At 33.9% G+C, this 17,301-nt stretch overlaps 1 protein-coding gene across 1 annotated transcript in view; it reads right to left on the bottom strand.

Moving 5' to 3' along the window:
* Nucleotides 1-16,052, bottom strand: part of LOC134726125 (uncharacterized) — a 37,468-nt gene extending 21,416 nt beyond the window's left edge. The window contains exons 1-2 of the mRNA XM_063590522.1: nt 16,031-16,052; nt 5,056-5,442 (exon numbers count right to left, since the gene is read on the bottom strand). Coding sequence (XP_063446592.1) covers nt 5,056-5,442; nt 16,031-16,052 — 409 coding nt within the window. The remainder of the gene's footprint in view (nt 1-5,055; nt 5,443-16,030) is intronic.
* Nucleotides 16,053-17,301: the final 1,249 nt, after the last annotated feature.

Raw genomic sequence — 17,301 nt, 5'->3', positions numbered from 1 at the left:
AAACAACATTTTCGAAAAGACCAAAAAAGTGAAAAAGTATATTTAAACAAAACGCATTTGACTAACAGGTCGAACAACTGATGTTCTTTAACCCTGCTGACTGCCATTGACGATTGCCAAATAAAATTGATCACAAGATGTAACAAAATGGATCTGAATATAAATTTAATACGTCACAGAAAAAAAAAATTGTTAACTTGTGGCTACGATGTTGTGCCACAAACATTCGGTGTCAATATTTCTTTAGTACACCAGATCTAGATTTCGACAATATATGTCTCTTCAGTGATGTTAGGGATCGAAACGGTATTTAGAGGGCCATATAATTTACTCTCAATTTAAGATTGACCCTTGAATTTTAAGAGACAATATAGGATGAACGGATCATATAAACCGGAGGGAAAATATGATACATGCTCAAACAAAAAATATAAACGAGTCTAAATTGAAAACTACGTTCAAACCTATTATTGCGTTGGATAAAAACCTCAATTTTTATACGTGTGCATGTCAAACAAATTTCGTTGTAGAAGGGTCTAAAAACAGCACAAACAACATTTTCCAAAAGACCAAAAAAGTGAAAAAGTATATTTAAACAAAACGCATTTGACTAACAGGTCGAACAACTGACGTTCTTTAACCCTGCTGACTGCCATTGACGATTGCCAAATAAAATCGATCACAAGATGTAACAAAATGGATCTGAATATAAATTTAATACGTCACAGAAAAAAAAAAATTGTTAACTTGTGGCTACGATGTTGTGCCACAAACATTCGGTGTCAATATTTCTTTAGTACACCAGATCTAGATTTCGACAATATATGTCTCTTCAGTGATGTTAGGGATGGAAACGGTATTTGGAGGGCCATATAATTTACTCTCAATTTAAGATTGACTCTTGAATTTTAAGAGACAATATAGGATGAACGGATCATATAAACCGGAGGGAAAATATGATACATGCCAAAACAAAAAATATAAACGAGTATAAATTGAAAACTACGTTCAAACCTATAATTGCGTTGGATAAAACCCCCAATTTTTATACGTGTGCATGTCAAACAAATTTCGTTGTAGAAGGGTATAAAAACAGCACAAACAACATTTTCCAATAGACCAAAAAAGTGAAAAAGTATATTTAAACAAAACGCATTTGACTAACAGGTCGAACAACTGATGTTCTTTAACCCTGCTGACTGCCATTGACGATTGCCAAATAAAATTGATCACAAGATGTAACAAAATGGATCTGAATATAAATTTAATACGTCACAGAAAAAAAAAAATTGTTAACTTGTGGCTACGATGTTGTGCCACAAACATTCGGTGTCAATATTTCTTTAGTACACCAGATCTCGATTTCGACAATATATGTCTCTTCAGTGATGTTAGGGATCGAAACGGTATTTAGAGGGCCATATAATTTACTCTCAATTTAAGATTGACCCTTGAATTTTAAGAGACAATATAGGATGAACGGATCATATAAACCGGAGGGAAATTTGATACATGCCCAAACAAAAAATATAAACGAGTCTAAATTGAAAACTACGTTCAAACCTATTATTGCGTTGGATAAAAACCGCAATTTTTATACGTGTGCATGTCAAACAAATTTCGTTGTAGAAGGGTCTAAAAACAGCACAAACAACATTTTCCAAAAGACCAAAAAAGTGAAAAAGTATATTTAAACAAAACGCATTTGACTTACAGGTCGAACAACTGACGTTCTTTAACCCTGCTGACTGCCACTGACGATTGCCAAATAAAATTGATCACAAGATGTAACAAAATGGATCTGAATATAAATTTGATACGTCACAGAAAAAAAAATTGTTAACTTGTGGCTACGATGTTGTGCCACAAACATTCGGTGTCAATATTTCTTTAGTACACCAGATCTAGATTTCGACAATATATGTCTCTTCAGTGATGTTAGGGATCGAAACGGTATTTAGAGGGCCATATAATTTACTCTCAATTTAAGATTGACCCTTGAATTTTAAGAGACAATATAGGATGAACGGATCATATAAACCGGAGGGAAAATATGATACATGCTCAAACAAAAAATATAAACGAGTCTAAATTGAAAACTACGTTCAAACCTATTATTGCGTTGGATAAAAACCTCAATTTTTATACGTGTGCATGTCAAACAAATTTCGTTGTAGAAGGGTCTAAAAACAGCACAAACAACATTTTCCAAAAGACCAAAAAAGTGAAAAAATATATTTAAACAAAACGCATTTGACTAACAGGTCGAACAACTGACGTTCTTTAACCCTGCTGACTGCCATTGACGATTGCCAAATAAAATCGATCACAAGATGTAACAAAATGGATCTGAATATAAATTTAATACGTCACAGAAAAAAAAAAATTGTTAACTTGTGGCTACGATGTTGTGCCACAAACATTCGGTGTCAATATTTCTTTAGTACACCAGATCTAGATTTCGACAATATATGTCTCTTCAGTGATGTTAGGGATGGAAACGGTATTTGGAGGGCCATATAATTTACTCTCAATTTAAGATTGACTCTTGAATTTTAAGAGACAATATAGGATGAACGGATCATATAAACCGGAGGGAAAATATGATACATGCCAAAACAAAAAATATAAACGAGTATAAATTGAAAACTACGTTCAAACCTATAATTGCGTTGGATAAAACCCCCAATTTTTATACGTGTGCATGTCAAACAAATTTCGTTGTAGAAGGGTATAAAAACAGCACAAACAACATTTTCCAATAGACCAAAAAAGTGAAAAAGTATATTTAAACAAAACGCATTTGACTAACAGGTCGAACAACTGATGTTCTTTAACCCTGCTGACTGCCATTGACGATTGCCAAATAAAATTGATCACAAGATGTAACAAAATGGATCTGAATATAAATTTAATACGTCACAGAAAAAAAAAAATTGTTAACTTGTGGCTACGATGTTGTGCCACAAACATTCGGTGTCAATATTTCTTTAGTACACCAGATCTCGATTTCGACAATATATGTCTCTTCAGTGATGTTAGGGATCGAAACGGTATTTAGAGGGCCATATAATTTACTCTCAATTTAAGATTGACCCTTGAATTTTAAGAGACAATATAGGATGAACGGATCATATAAACCGGAGGGAAATTTGATACATGCCCAAACAAAAAATATAAACGAGTCTAAATTGAAAACTACGTTCAAACCTATTATTGCGTTGGATAAAAACCGCAATTTTTATACGTGTGCATGTCAAACAAATTTCGTTGTAGAAGGGTCTAAAAACAGCACAAACAACATTTTCCAAAAGACCAAAAAAGTGAAAAAGTATATTTAAACAAAACGCATTTGACTTACAGGTCGAACAACTGACGTTCTTTAACCCTGCTGACTGCCACTGACGATTGCCAAATAAAATTGATCACAAGATGTAACAAAATGGATCTGAATATAAATTTGATACGTCACAGAAAAAAAAATTGTTAACTTGTGGCTACGATGTTGTGCCACAAACATTCGGTGTCAATATTTCTTTAGTACACCAGATCTAGATTTCGACAATATATGTCTCTTCAGTGATGTTAGGAATCGAAACGGTATTTGGAAGGCCATATAATTTACTCTCAATTTAAGATTGACTCTTGAATTTTAAGACACAATATAGGATGAACGGATCATATAAACCGGAGGGAAAATATGATACATGCCCAAACAAAAAATATAAACAAGTCTAAATTGAAAACTACGTTCAAACCTATTATTGCGTTGGATAAAGACCGCAATTTTTATACGTGTGCATGTCAAACAAATTTCGTTGTAGAAGGGTCTAAAAACAGCACAAACAGCATTTTCCAAAAGACCAAAAAAGTGAAAAAGTATATTTAAACAAAACGCATTTGACTAACAGGTCGAACAACTGATGTTCTTTAACCCTGCTGACTGCCATTGACGATTGCCAAATAAAATTGATCACAAGATGTAACAAAATGGATCTGAATATAAATTTAATACGTCACAGAAAAAAAAATTGTTAACTTGTGGCTACGATGTTGTGCCACAAACATTCGGTGTCAATATTTCTTTAGTACATCAGATCTAGATTTCGACAATATATGTCTCTTCAGTGATGTTAGGGATCGAAACGGTATTTGGAAGGCCATATCATTTACTCTCAATTTAAGATTGACTCTTGAATTTTCAGAGACAATATATGATGAACGGATCATATAAACCGGAGGGAAAATATGATACATGCCCAAACAAAAAATAGAAACGAGTCTAAATTGAAAACTACGTTCAAACCTATTATTGCGTTGGATAAAACCGCAATTTTTATACGTGTGCAGGTCAAACAAATTTCGTTGTAGAAGGGTCTAAAAACATCATTTTCCAAAAGACCAAAAAAGTGAAAAAGTATATTTAAACAAAACGCATTTGACTAACAGGTCGAACAACTGATGTTCTTTAACCCTGCTGACTGCCATTGACGATTGCCAAATAAAATTGATAACAAGATGTAACAAAATGGATCTGAAAATAAATTTAATACGTCACAGAAAAAAAAAATTGTTAACTTGTAGCTACGATGTTGTGCCACAAACATTCGGTGTCAATATTTCTTTAGTACACCAGATCTCGATTTCGACAATATATGTCTCTTCAGTGATGTTAGGGATCGAAACGGTATTTGGAAGGCCATATAATTTACTCTCAATTGAAGATTGACTCTTGAATTTTAATATATATATTTATATCTAAATAAAAAAGTCCAACATTTCCGGACTCTTTTATTCAGATATATTTATCTATACTCAAGACTTTTAACAATTCGATATATATTTATATATATGGAAATCATATTGGGGGAAAATATGGTCATCGGGGAAAAATTGCTGTATGTTTACCTATCGACAAACTTAGATTTAAAATGCAAACAAAAGGACTTATGACTCTAAAGTATCTCTGCAATTTCATTGTTCATGTAGTAATCAAACGTATTCTATTACATTTTGAATTATTTCGTTGATAACATGAATAAACCATTGCTTTACCTTCTACTTGGATGCTCATGTTGCCTGACGTATCCGTGTGACTGAGTAAAGAATCATCAGTATAAGTAACTTTGCATTTATATAATGTGCCATCTATACACATGAGCTTATTGAAGAGCATAATTGCCTTCGTTGAAGATTGTGTTATTCTCGTCAGTGTCACTCTTCCTTTTAAATATTGTCCTTGTGGAAGAAGTGTTGAAATATCTTCTGGCAAATAAGCTGCTATTGTTTCAAACGCTACACTACTTCTGTTGAAAGCATTGAAATCAACTCTGATAATCGAACGAACGTTTTCCCTTGTGTATGAACATTCTATTTCTGTCCCATTCTCTCCAAGTATCCCTGAAACGTTACCTTTGATTTCAATAGATAATGTATTAACATCTAAAAAATATAAATAAATCTATTATAAACTTGTTCAACTATTTTACGGTTTACATGAATACGAAAAATCTAGTTGACTTGTTTGCAAACCGCAAATGTAGCATGCATGTTTACCTCAGAATGCGGTTGTGTGTCCTCTTGACATTTGTATTAGACATTGCTAGTCGAACCAATCGTTTGTTATCAGTACTTTTTTTTCTTCTGTAAGATTGAAGACAATTTAGTGAGAACTGGTAACACGAAAAACAAGAAAATGTCCAAAGTACATAGATGCCTCACTCGCACTATCATTTGCTATGTTCAGTAGACCATGACGTTTGGATCAAAACTATTTGGCATTGAAATTAGAAAGATCATATCATAGGAAGCATGTACACTAAATTGATTGGACTTCAACTTCAATAAAAACTAACTTCACTAAAAAGTTTAACCTATCAGACAGTCTAACAGACGATCAGACGAACAGACGACTGAACGAACGAATGGATGTACACACCGAAAAAACAAAAAAGCTAAATATAATACCCCTTAGACACCATAATAACTGTTTTCTTGTCAGATCTATAAATTGTTTCATCGGTAGCCATACTGAATAAAGCCACAATCAAACATTAAAAAAACATCTTTGAAACATTTGAAATATACATACATATATGCATATTGTCAAGGTTTTAGTAGCTATCGGTAAATTTGTTATACGAGTATTTAAAAAAAAAAAAATGTTAATCTTTGTATTAGAAAATTTCAATATACCTCCGTTAGCTTTGCTGTTTTATTAAGAAGAAAATCAAACCCTTGTAAATAGGATGTTTTTTCAACTACATTTCTATTGCCATTATTCACTAGAACAACATCTTAGTAGCGGCCTTGCAAAGAACCACCAAGTATTAAAAACTAAACAGTTTCATGTCTTAGTGTTTAGAATCAGAACAAGAAAATGTTATGTTATATGAATATCTATCTGCTTTGTACTAGACCGACACGCTGAACATGCTAGCTCACAAAGTAACAATCAACAGGAAGACTTGTCCCCTTATCCGGATACATGATTCTTACTTCGAGCCGATCAGTATTTGATCTTACTCCTTAATGCCGAGTGCCTTGGTTGAGAAGCAGCAAATACCAATTTGAAAGTCTTTGGTTTCACCTGGCCGTGGTTCAAACCAACAGCTTCCCACACAATACCTTTTCAACTTAATGTAGACGAAACGGGTGTCTGGCGTATTTAATTATAATCCTGGTACCGTTGATAACTAATTAGAGGGTCGATATTTTTACAACTAGATGCTAAACTGAAAACATTGAAGGAAAAGGGGGAGCGAACAAACAAAATGCAGATACAGACTGACTGATGTATGGTGATGATGATAATTATAATAATAAAATGTATGAAAAATACTCACATAAGGTTTGGTAACAGTACAAAACAATAACGATAGATATAAACATGGCAACACGTACATATATTTTCTCTAAAACAAAATAGAAAAACCAGGAAGTTGTTGAATCTATTGACGTGTTACGATAATAAAATACACACATATATATCTTGAACATATACATTCATCTCAATTTAATTTCAGGTTTAAACTTATAATCTAATAGATGAACTACAATGACTTCCTTATTTTCATATTCATCTTGGCAAAGATATGCCAATGTTTTCTTAATAATACCTTTCCACAACTATCGTTAGCTTAAAACTGTCTTGAGCGTGTTGCATCGAGTTCGGGAAGTTGTTGGTTCGAATAAATAAAGGCAACAGTAGTATACCGCTGTTCAAAACTCATAAATCCATGGACAAAAAACTAAATCGGGGTGACACACTAAAACCGAGGGAAACGCATTAAATATAAGAGAAGAACAACGACATAACACCGAAACGTAACACACTAAGAAACGGAACAAGCATCAGACAAAACACAACGAGAACAACCCCGACAGCGTGAAACCAAATACTTTAAAATTGTTATTTGCGGGTTATCCACCAAAGCACTCAGCACTCAGCATTAAGGAGTAAGATCAAATAAGTATGTGTCCAGGTTAGATGCCATGTCTTCTTGTGAACTATTACCTTGTGAGTTAGCACGTTAAAATCCGGATCAGCGTGTGGGTCTAGTACAAAGCAGATAAATATTCATATTACATAACATTTTCTTGTCCTGATCATGTATATCAACTTGCCACTATGACGTTTAGCAGCCACATATAATCATCATCATCATGATATTAAGCTTAAAATTTATATAAATTTGAATCCTGGTATCTATGATGAGTTAATTCAAAACCACTGGGTCGATGCCACTGCTAGTGGAGTTTTAATTCCCCGAGGGTATCACCAGCCTAGTAGTCACCACTTCTGTGATGCCTTAATATCTTATTGATATGTTCATAATTATGAATTAACTGTTAACAAAACTTTGAAAATTTGAAATACTTATGTTTTTCTACCTCAGAAATAGATAACCTTTGCTGTATTTGGCAAAACTTTATGGTCGTCAATGCTATTTAATTTCATACTTTAATTTGCATTTTTTAAATTTTTGATTCGAGCATCACTGATGAGTCTTTTGTAGACGAAACGCGCGTCTGGCGTTAATATAAAATTTGAATCATGGTATATATGATGAGTTTATTCTATACAGAACCAGAAATAGAAAAAGTTGAAGTAAAGGATTCATTTATGAATTATGTTGTTCATGGGAAGAGATTGAAAGAACAAAACTACATCATTTGTATAATATATATTCTAACATGACGTCCTTCAAACGCTTTGAGTACACACCCGTGGTAAAATATGAATATATTTCATGGGCTGTTCCCATTGTACCCCCACGTCATATGTTTTTTAATGAATGAGCGACTCGACGTCATAGAACAATGACGTCAGAATATATTAAGCAATTTACGGGAAAATACACGCTTGTGTAACGGAAAATCATCACAAGGAAACGTTAACAAATGATGCTAAAATGAGTTATATTAGCCGTTTTTGTATATATATGAGACATATAAGTACAATAATAATTAGATTCATCTAAAATTATCTAAATATGTTATTATAAATAGTTTAAGCATCATCATTTATTCAGTTTGCTCCGTTATTTTACGTCAATTTAATAGTGCGTTTATATATTGGAACGGCAAATAATGCCATCACCTAGAGCGCTTCGATCCAAAATAATTGCCGCATTTGTCCTATTAGAATCGAAATAATTCATGGGGGCTTGAATATATCGCTATCGCTCAGGGTAAAATATTTGTCATAAAGGGCCAACCCGTGGTAAAATCACGATATATTCAAGCCCCCATGAATTATTTCTTAATTCTAAACCATTAAAGTAATATATTGAATACTTTGAGGGTAAAACAAACACCAGCAATATTTCTTTCTATCAATTTCGATAGTCGTGTGATAATGAGTGAACTAGTTCTTTGCAAAAAGTAAAATCACTTGATACTGACCTACAAGGAAAATCCAATCGGAAAGTCCAAAATCACATGGCAAAATCAAACGAAAAAAAATGAATGGACAAGAACCGTCATATGCCTGACTTGGTATAGGCATTTTCAAATGTAGCAAATGATGGATTAAACCTGGTTTTATAGCGCTAAACCTTTCAATTTGTTGACTGTCCCATCAAATTTCTTTATATTTACAATGATGCGTGAACTAAACAGACCTACTAAATAAAAGAGTCAAATAGGGGTACAGCAGTCATCATCGTGTAACAATTTTAAAAGGAACAATTTAACAGAACACAAAAACATCTATCTACAAACACATTAATCGATTCGTGTGTCTGACGTCAGAAAATTGTATACGTCACATATTTTGTCGTTCAATGTTTATACAAACAATTTTAGAATTTTGCCTGGGAAATGTTAGCATACAGGGTTAAAAAAATCAAAAGTATGTAAGAATAATTTCAGATAGTAATCAAAGGTACTAGGCTTATAATTTAGTACGCCAGACGCGGATTTCTTCTTCATAAGACTCATCAGTGACTCTCATATCAAAATATTAATGAAGCCAAACAAGTAAAAAGTTGAAAAGCATTGATGATCCAAATTCCAAAAAGTTGTGGCAAATACGGCTAAGGTCATGTATGCCTGGAAAAGAAAAGCGAAAAAGCGAAATATTTAACGTTTTGTACCACAAAAAATTACCACATTATTGATATTCATGTCAACACCGTAGTCACGGTTGACTTCTGGGCTGGTGATACCCTCGGGGACGAAAAGTTCACCAGCTGTGGCATCGACACAGTGGTGTAAATAGTTATCAAAGGTACCAGGATTATGATTTAGAAATAGACCAATATTTAAAATAATCCAAACGTTATATATCATTTAAAAGAATCCACAAATAGTTAATTCCACTACGCGATTGAATATTTTTGACGTTTGTGGTTCAACGTATTTTCTAATTCATAATAAAAACATATCATAATGACATAATATAGAACAATAACATACGGATGGGATAAACCTTGTTGCAAAAATGATTGACAAGGCCATCAACAAAAGGTAGACACCTTTTTCAACAGAAGTTGGAGTTGTTCAAAGTATTAAAAGTACATATATATATATATATAAAAGTAATTTTAACATATTAAAACTGCATCAACATTTCATATTATTATTTTATTGTATATAAAGAAAAGAAGATGTGGTTTAATGTTAGTTTCTTGTGTACAATTTGGAAATTAGTATGGCGTTCATTATCACTGGACTAGTATATATTTGTTTAGGGGCCAGCTGAAGGACGCATCCGGACTCTAGTTTTGGAGCCACTTTTTAGATTGCTGTTCAGAGTTTTTAAGACTGTAATTTGACGTTTAATTGTTTAATTTTTACAAGTTGTGACTTGGATGGAAAGTTGTCTCATTTGGCATTCAAATAAAACTGAGAATGGAAATAGGGAATGTGTCAAAGAGACAACAATCCGACCATAGAAAAAAACAACAACAGAAGGTCATCAACAGGTCTTCAATGTAGCGAGAAATTTCCGCACCCGGAGGCGTCCTTCAGCTGGCCCCTAAACAAATATATACTACTTCAGTGATAATGAACGCCATACTTATTTCCAAATTGTACACAAGAAACTAAAATTATAATAAATACAAGACTAACAAAGGCCAGAGGCACCTGACTTGGGACAGGCGCAAAAATGCGGCGAGGTTAAACATGCTTGTGAGATCTCAACCCTCCCCCTATACCTCTAGCAAATGTAGAAAAGTAAGCGCATGCCAATACGCACATTACAATTCACAGATAAACTACTTCAACATAGGATCTGTGACAAACTAGATTATTATAAAATGCAGCGGGGTTTATCAGTTTTATGAGATCCTTACCCTACCCCTATACCTCTAGCCAATGTAGAAACGTACATATATATATATATTTTCACTGTTTTGGTCTTTTGGAAAATGTTGTTTGTTCAGTATTTAGACCCTTCTACAACGAAATTTGTTTTACATGCACACGTATAAAAATTACGGGTTTTATCCAACGCAATTATAGGTTTGAACGTAGTTTTCAATTTAGACTTGTTTATATTTTATCGTTTGGGCTTGTATCATATTTTCCGTCCAGTTTATATGATCCGTTCATCCTATATTGACTCTTAAAATTCAAGAGTCTATCTTAAATTGAGGGTAAATTATATGGCCTTCCAAATACCGTTTCGATCCCTAACATCACTGAAGAGACATATATTGTCGAAATCTAGATCTGGTGTACAAAAAACTATTGACGCCTTGTATTGTGGCATAACATCTTGTTCACAAGTTCATTGTTTTCTGTTTAGTATTAAATTTAACATCTCGTGATCAATTTTATTTGGCAATCGCCAATGGCAGTCAGCATGGTTAAAGAACACCAGTTGTTCGACCTGTTAGTCAAATGCGTTTTGTTTAAATATACTTTTTCACTGTTTTGGTCTTTTGGAAAATGTTGTTTGTGCAGTATTTAGACCCTTCTACAACGAAATTTGTTTTACATGCACACGTATAAAAATTGCGGTCTGTTTATTGTAAAATATTACCTTAATGATACATTCAAGTGACAACCCCGATAAAAATAAGATAATGATTATCTTAACTTCGCCATGTTTGTTGTAAACAGTCTGGATAATTGCCAACCGTTCGTCGAAATCTTAACAATTACATTTAAACTTTTATTGGACGTGTTAATAAGTTTTTACATATTTATTAATTATAATAACAGGTACTCAAGACTATTTTCATCAAACAGGACGAAGATTTTAGACATATATTGAGTATTGTGAACGGATGTCTACATTTAATAGCCAGTTCACTAAAAACTATAACCAATCATGATTTTTGGGATTTATCAATGTTTAATTATTCACATAATTTTCGTAGTTCACGGTAAGTATTACATACATTACATTTTATAAATCTATTGAACAGTACCAGTATCACAAATTCCCGGATTCGACTGAGAAAACTTAGGTAATTAATTTTGTTAAGTCTATCGAAATCAACACATTGGTACTTTATAATAAATTTTAACAAATAACATTTTTGTTTTCAACATGTTTAAGCCTCAGTGGGTATCCGGCGTTATTAATATTGACATCCTCTGATAACATTTCACATTTAACTAATTTATTGTTATCTGTAAAAGATATAATCTAAGGTTAGATAACAATTTATATGGTTCACCCGATTGTAAATGGTCTCCTGGTATCTTTTATATAGAATGATCACCAAACGATATGCTTTGACATGTGTATAGGCCCAATATGTTAGTCAAACAATGTTAATACCCCAGTCCCACTATGCCACGATCGCACTACGATCTGTGAAAAAATGCAAATTTTGACGAGCGTTGTGCGATCGTGTAGATCGCAGTGAGGTCGTAATACGGTCGTGGTAAGGTCTTGGAGATCGTGATGAGCGTGGCCAACTTTGAACATGTTCAAAACAAGCGTGGTGCGGTCGTGGCGAAATCAGGTCGTAGTAGAAGCGTAGTAAGAGCGCAGTAAGGTCGTGGTAAGATCGCAAAGGTCGCTGTACCATCGTAGCGAGAGCGTGATTTTATTCGGGGAGATTACGCTACGATCTCACAGCTACGTTATCACGACCTCTCTACGATCATCACGTTGTCACGGCGACCCAACTACGCTCCCACTACGACCATACCACGTTTACTACACGCTGTTCAAGACCATAGAACGATTCTAGTACGCTCATGCCGTCCTCATCACGCTCTTCTAAAGACCTGTCTATGTTCGTACCACGACTATTTCGAGTTCTTGTCATGCTCATTGTCATTGTCACATAAATGTATAATAGCTCTTTAGTTTTTGTTTGAAACATCAATTTCAATTGAACCATGGAAACACAAGACCATGTACATGGTGCTTCTTCAATCAATAACTCAGATACAAAATCTTAACGACCAAGCCATGGTGTTGTTATTGAGAGAGCGAAGAAGAAGGATTCGAAGAACATTTAGACGGCATAGGTCCTTTTGGATTCGTTCTTGGTTAGCAACGGATAGGAGACTCTAGTTTGGTCATTATGATCAGTTGATGAACGAGTTAAGAATTGAAGATGAACCTTCCTTCTTCAATTTTTTCAAGAATGTCTCCAGTGATGTTCGATGAACTTCTTAACCGAGTTGGTCCAAGAATTAAGAAGACGGATACGCTTTTTAGAAGATCCCTATCGCCTGGTCTTAAAATTGCCATCATTTTAAGACATTTAGCTACTGGTGACAAGTATTCGACCTTGCAGTATGACTTCAGAGTTGCTCGGAATTCTATAAGTACATTTTTACCCGAGGTTTGCCGAGCAATAGTTGACGAATATAAAAATGAAAATTATAATAAATGAGAAATATAAGGAATGAAACAGTATGTATATGGAATTCGTTGACATTATTGTTGAAAGCGTAGTAAGATCGCGGTATGAGCGTGGTATGGTCGTAGTAATGTCGTGGGACGAGCGTGCTATAGTCACAGTAGAAGCATGGTAAGATCGTGTTGCAATCGCATAAATCGTGGTATGGTCGTAGTGAGAACGTGAAGAGCGTAGAAAGGTCTTGATAAGTGTAGTGAGGTCGCAGAAAAAGCGTGGTGAGAACGTGGTATAATAGTAGCGGGATCGTTGTAGAAGCGTAATGAGGACGTAGTAGCATCGTGAAAGTAACAAAAATGTACATTTTTATGCCTCTCATTCCGCGACCTCACCACGATCTGATTTTATTTTAGATCGTGATGAGCGTAGTGCGATCGTGGTCTAGTGGGACTGGGGCTTAAAGTTATATCCACCCTAAAAGGTACACACCAATCTTATTTTTGATAGATCGAGTGAGACGAACAAACAACTATTTTCCATCTTTTGAAGATATATGTGAGGTTCATTTATACTCAGAATTTTTGTACTTTGTGTATGATTGTTTCTGACTTAAAAAATGTCTAATTGTGTACTATCTTCATAATTTGTATGCGTATTCAAAGATAAAACCCATCTACCCTTTCTTAAAATGAACATCCGTTTGAAGTACACTCCCGTCGGAATGAATAAATCTATATCGATCAATCAGGAAGTGGTATTGTAATACCGAATGATACAATCTATGTGTGATATTTATTTTTATTTTACAGGCGGCACTTCCTGGTTCAATTCAGTGAACAAAATCGATATATATATATATTTAAATCAAATCGTTTAATTGAAACTAAACAAAATATATAAACATTGGACTATCATCAATTATGTAAACACACACCAGCAAAGCACAATCATAAACAATTTTTAAAAAGAAAAATTGTACCTAGCAATGACATTTATTTTTTAAAGTTGACCACTTAATATGTCTATGTTGTGTACGAATTAGTACACGGTTCCTAAACACACTTACAACAGGTCACTATATTTTATCTTCCTTGTATCACTATATATACGTAGACATAATGTGTATCACTATCCCCTTTGACATTAAACTAAAAATGACGTCAGAAGATTGACTTAGATTGTTTATGTTCCCTTCATCAATACTTAAGTCACATTATATGATATGAAATTAATTAAGTGGAAAGCAATTAACTTGTTGATAATAAAAAGTATATCATAAGTTAGACAAAATAGTCCTTTCTTATGTAGTTGTAACGTTATCATTGAGTAAAATATTTGAGTAATAGTGGTATCAAAGGAAAAGTTTCTTCGGATAATAAAAAAAAAGTATGAAATTAAGATCGTAGGGCATATTTGAACAGTTGCTTAGATCAGAAGTACCTGCTTAAGTATACTACTTAGTGTGCTTTTATATCATGCAATTAGGCGTATGTTTAGTTTTTAAACGAAAGAAGATGGCCGCGAAATCAAGGTACAATTGAGGTACAATTGGGCAAGCGTTGAAACAAAGGGGTTTGAAAGTTCGCGGACAGTACGTCGACTGAGCATGCGTAATTTTTTTTATTTCGAAGACAAATTTAGGAAGTACAAAATATACATTTATACTTCATATCAGAAATATTTCCGTAATGTTTCCATATCGTCCTATACTCAATATATGGTCTTGACAGCATCAGTCATACACAAGTCAGGAAGTAGTCTGCCAAGAACAAAACAGACGGGAAATCAGGAGTATAATCAAGAAGAGAGATTTTATTCATTTGTAAATGACATAAGTATTTATTATAGATCAAATAATAAAATGTTGACAATTCCTTTTCACCGTCTCGTCTTCAACCTAAAAACATTAAAGAATTGCATGAAGATAGGTATTCCTTCTATTCAAAGGATTAGTCTTAAGTTAACACAGATTTTACTAAGAATTGCAGAGAAGTTTAGTGATTATCACTTAAACAAAAATGAATAATTTTTTAAATAAAATATACGAAATACGCAATATTATATAAAAGAAAGCTCTGTTACGAACATAATCATTAATAGCATAGATTCAACAAAGAATTAAAAACCAATTCAAAGAACATTTTAAGGTTTTTCCTCTCAAATAAACTTACATTGCAAGATAGAAAAGAAAATGATTAAAAACAAGATGCCCGGGATAAAAACTAAATAGTTTCTATAAACATGATATACCTTTGATGAAAATGAGGTATATAAATTGCAACTGTCATGTACTCGGTATAGTGACTTATAGGTAAAGTACCAAAGTTTACCCCTGGATATTAGAAGATGCATCGTTTCCTATATATTTATCTTTAACTTCTTAACTTGGCCTCTGTCACCAACTAGCAATGTGTGGGAAGTGTTTTTGTCTTTGCACAGACCTTATCTTTTCAGCAGCAGTGCTATCATATGCACTATCCAAAACTTTGCTGAATTCTTACAATGCACTGCTATGCTGTGCACCGCTATCTTGCACTATCTTGCTTGTCCAGCATGTGCACTATCTGACCTGATCCGCCTGTGCACTGCTTATTCAGTGCACGTATTTACCCGTGCATGATAATCGCACAATCGCCAATGCACCTATTACCCAATGCGTATGTAAACTTTAACACTTCTTCATCCTCATTCAGGAACGCAGATAGATTCTTATTAAGAATCTATTAATTCTCTGATAAAGTGTAAATAATTACCTTCTGTGTTGTGTCCATCCATCATTTATGATTTTTACAAGATTCTGTAATTCGGTATTTTCTACTGTCGCAGTTCTTAATTCTTGCAGACCGGTTTATCTTCAAAAAGTATTTAATTGCATAATTTGTGGTCTTGTGGTCTCTGTAGCATTGTCATTTTCCAAAAATGCTCTGCTTAGAGTGTCTGCTAATACAAGGTTGACTCCTTTTCCAAATCGGATTTCAATGTCATTCATCATAATGTCTTGTAATCTTTTTGGTGCATGACTTAGGGGTTTACTTAATATCGCAGCAAGTGGTTTATGGTAATTATGAACTATGACTTTACGTACATATGTGTACTGGTCAAAACGCTCGAAACCATATGACATGGATAATGCTTCTTTTTCAATCTGAACCCAATTACACTCTGACGGTTTTAGTGCTCTTGATACAATTTCAACAGGATTCCCTCCTTGCAGCAGTACGTCTCCCAGATCACTCTTTCTACTGTCGACTTGGGACAACTTCCCTAATGCGCCTCGAAATGAGGAACTCAAAAGTCAGGTATAAAGAAAAAATCTCTGTGTAGTGATATTGGACATGTTTCTATTTTTTACAAATGACTGAACTTAATTATTTGTGGTGATAAGGAAAGAAGAGGAACATAGAATATACGTGTAAAAGAACTTATTGTGTTAAAAGGGGAATATTTTACCACAAGGAGCCGCATTACAAAAGGATGTTCGGGGTATGATAATTTACGGAAAAAGTAATCTCACTTTGTACACCGAAAATTTAACCACATATGTGAAAATGTCACAGCTTCGAAACGAGCTATCATACATATCCAAGTTTACGATATGGACTGAGCTACAGGAAAAAAACATTACCATTACCGCCTATGTAAAAAAAGATTGTGACCCACTTGCAGTACAACTTGTTGACATCAAAATAAGCCAATATGGGTGCTTCGGGCCATATTGCATTCATCGGACCATATTCACGGTAATCTTTTCTAGTGAGTTCAATGATCGGTGCTAAACCATTTGCAAGATCTGGTAGAAATTTTGCCATGTACTGTACCATGCCACACAATCTTTTCACTCTTGACACGTCGGTCAGAAATGTCATTTCATGATCGCCTTTATTTTAACATCGTCAACGTCTACCTTCTCTTGTATTACGGTGACCATGAAACGTGATCTCGGTAATTCCAACTTCTTTTTCTTTCTCATTAACAAGAATGTTATAGTCTTTACAACGTTGACACAACTTTTTGAGTTTTCAAA

Source organism: Mytilus trossulus, chromosome 7, assembly GCF_036588685.1.
Source record: "Mytilus trossulus isolate FHL-02 chromosome 7, PNRI_Mtr1.1.1.hap1, whole genome shotgun sequence".
Taxonomy (NCBI): Eukaryota; Metazoa; Mollusca; class Bivalvia; order Mytilida; family Mytilidae; genus Mytilus; species Mytilus trossulus.
Note: the sequence above shows the minus strand (reverse complement) of the source record. Positions and strands in the feature narration are given on the sequence as shown.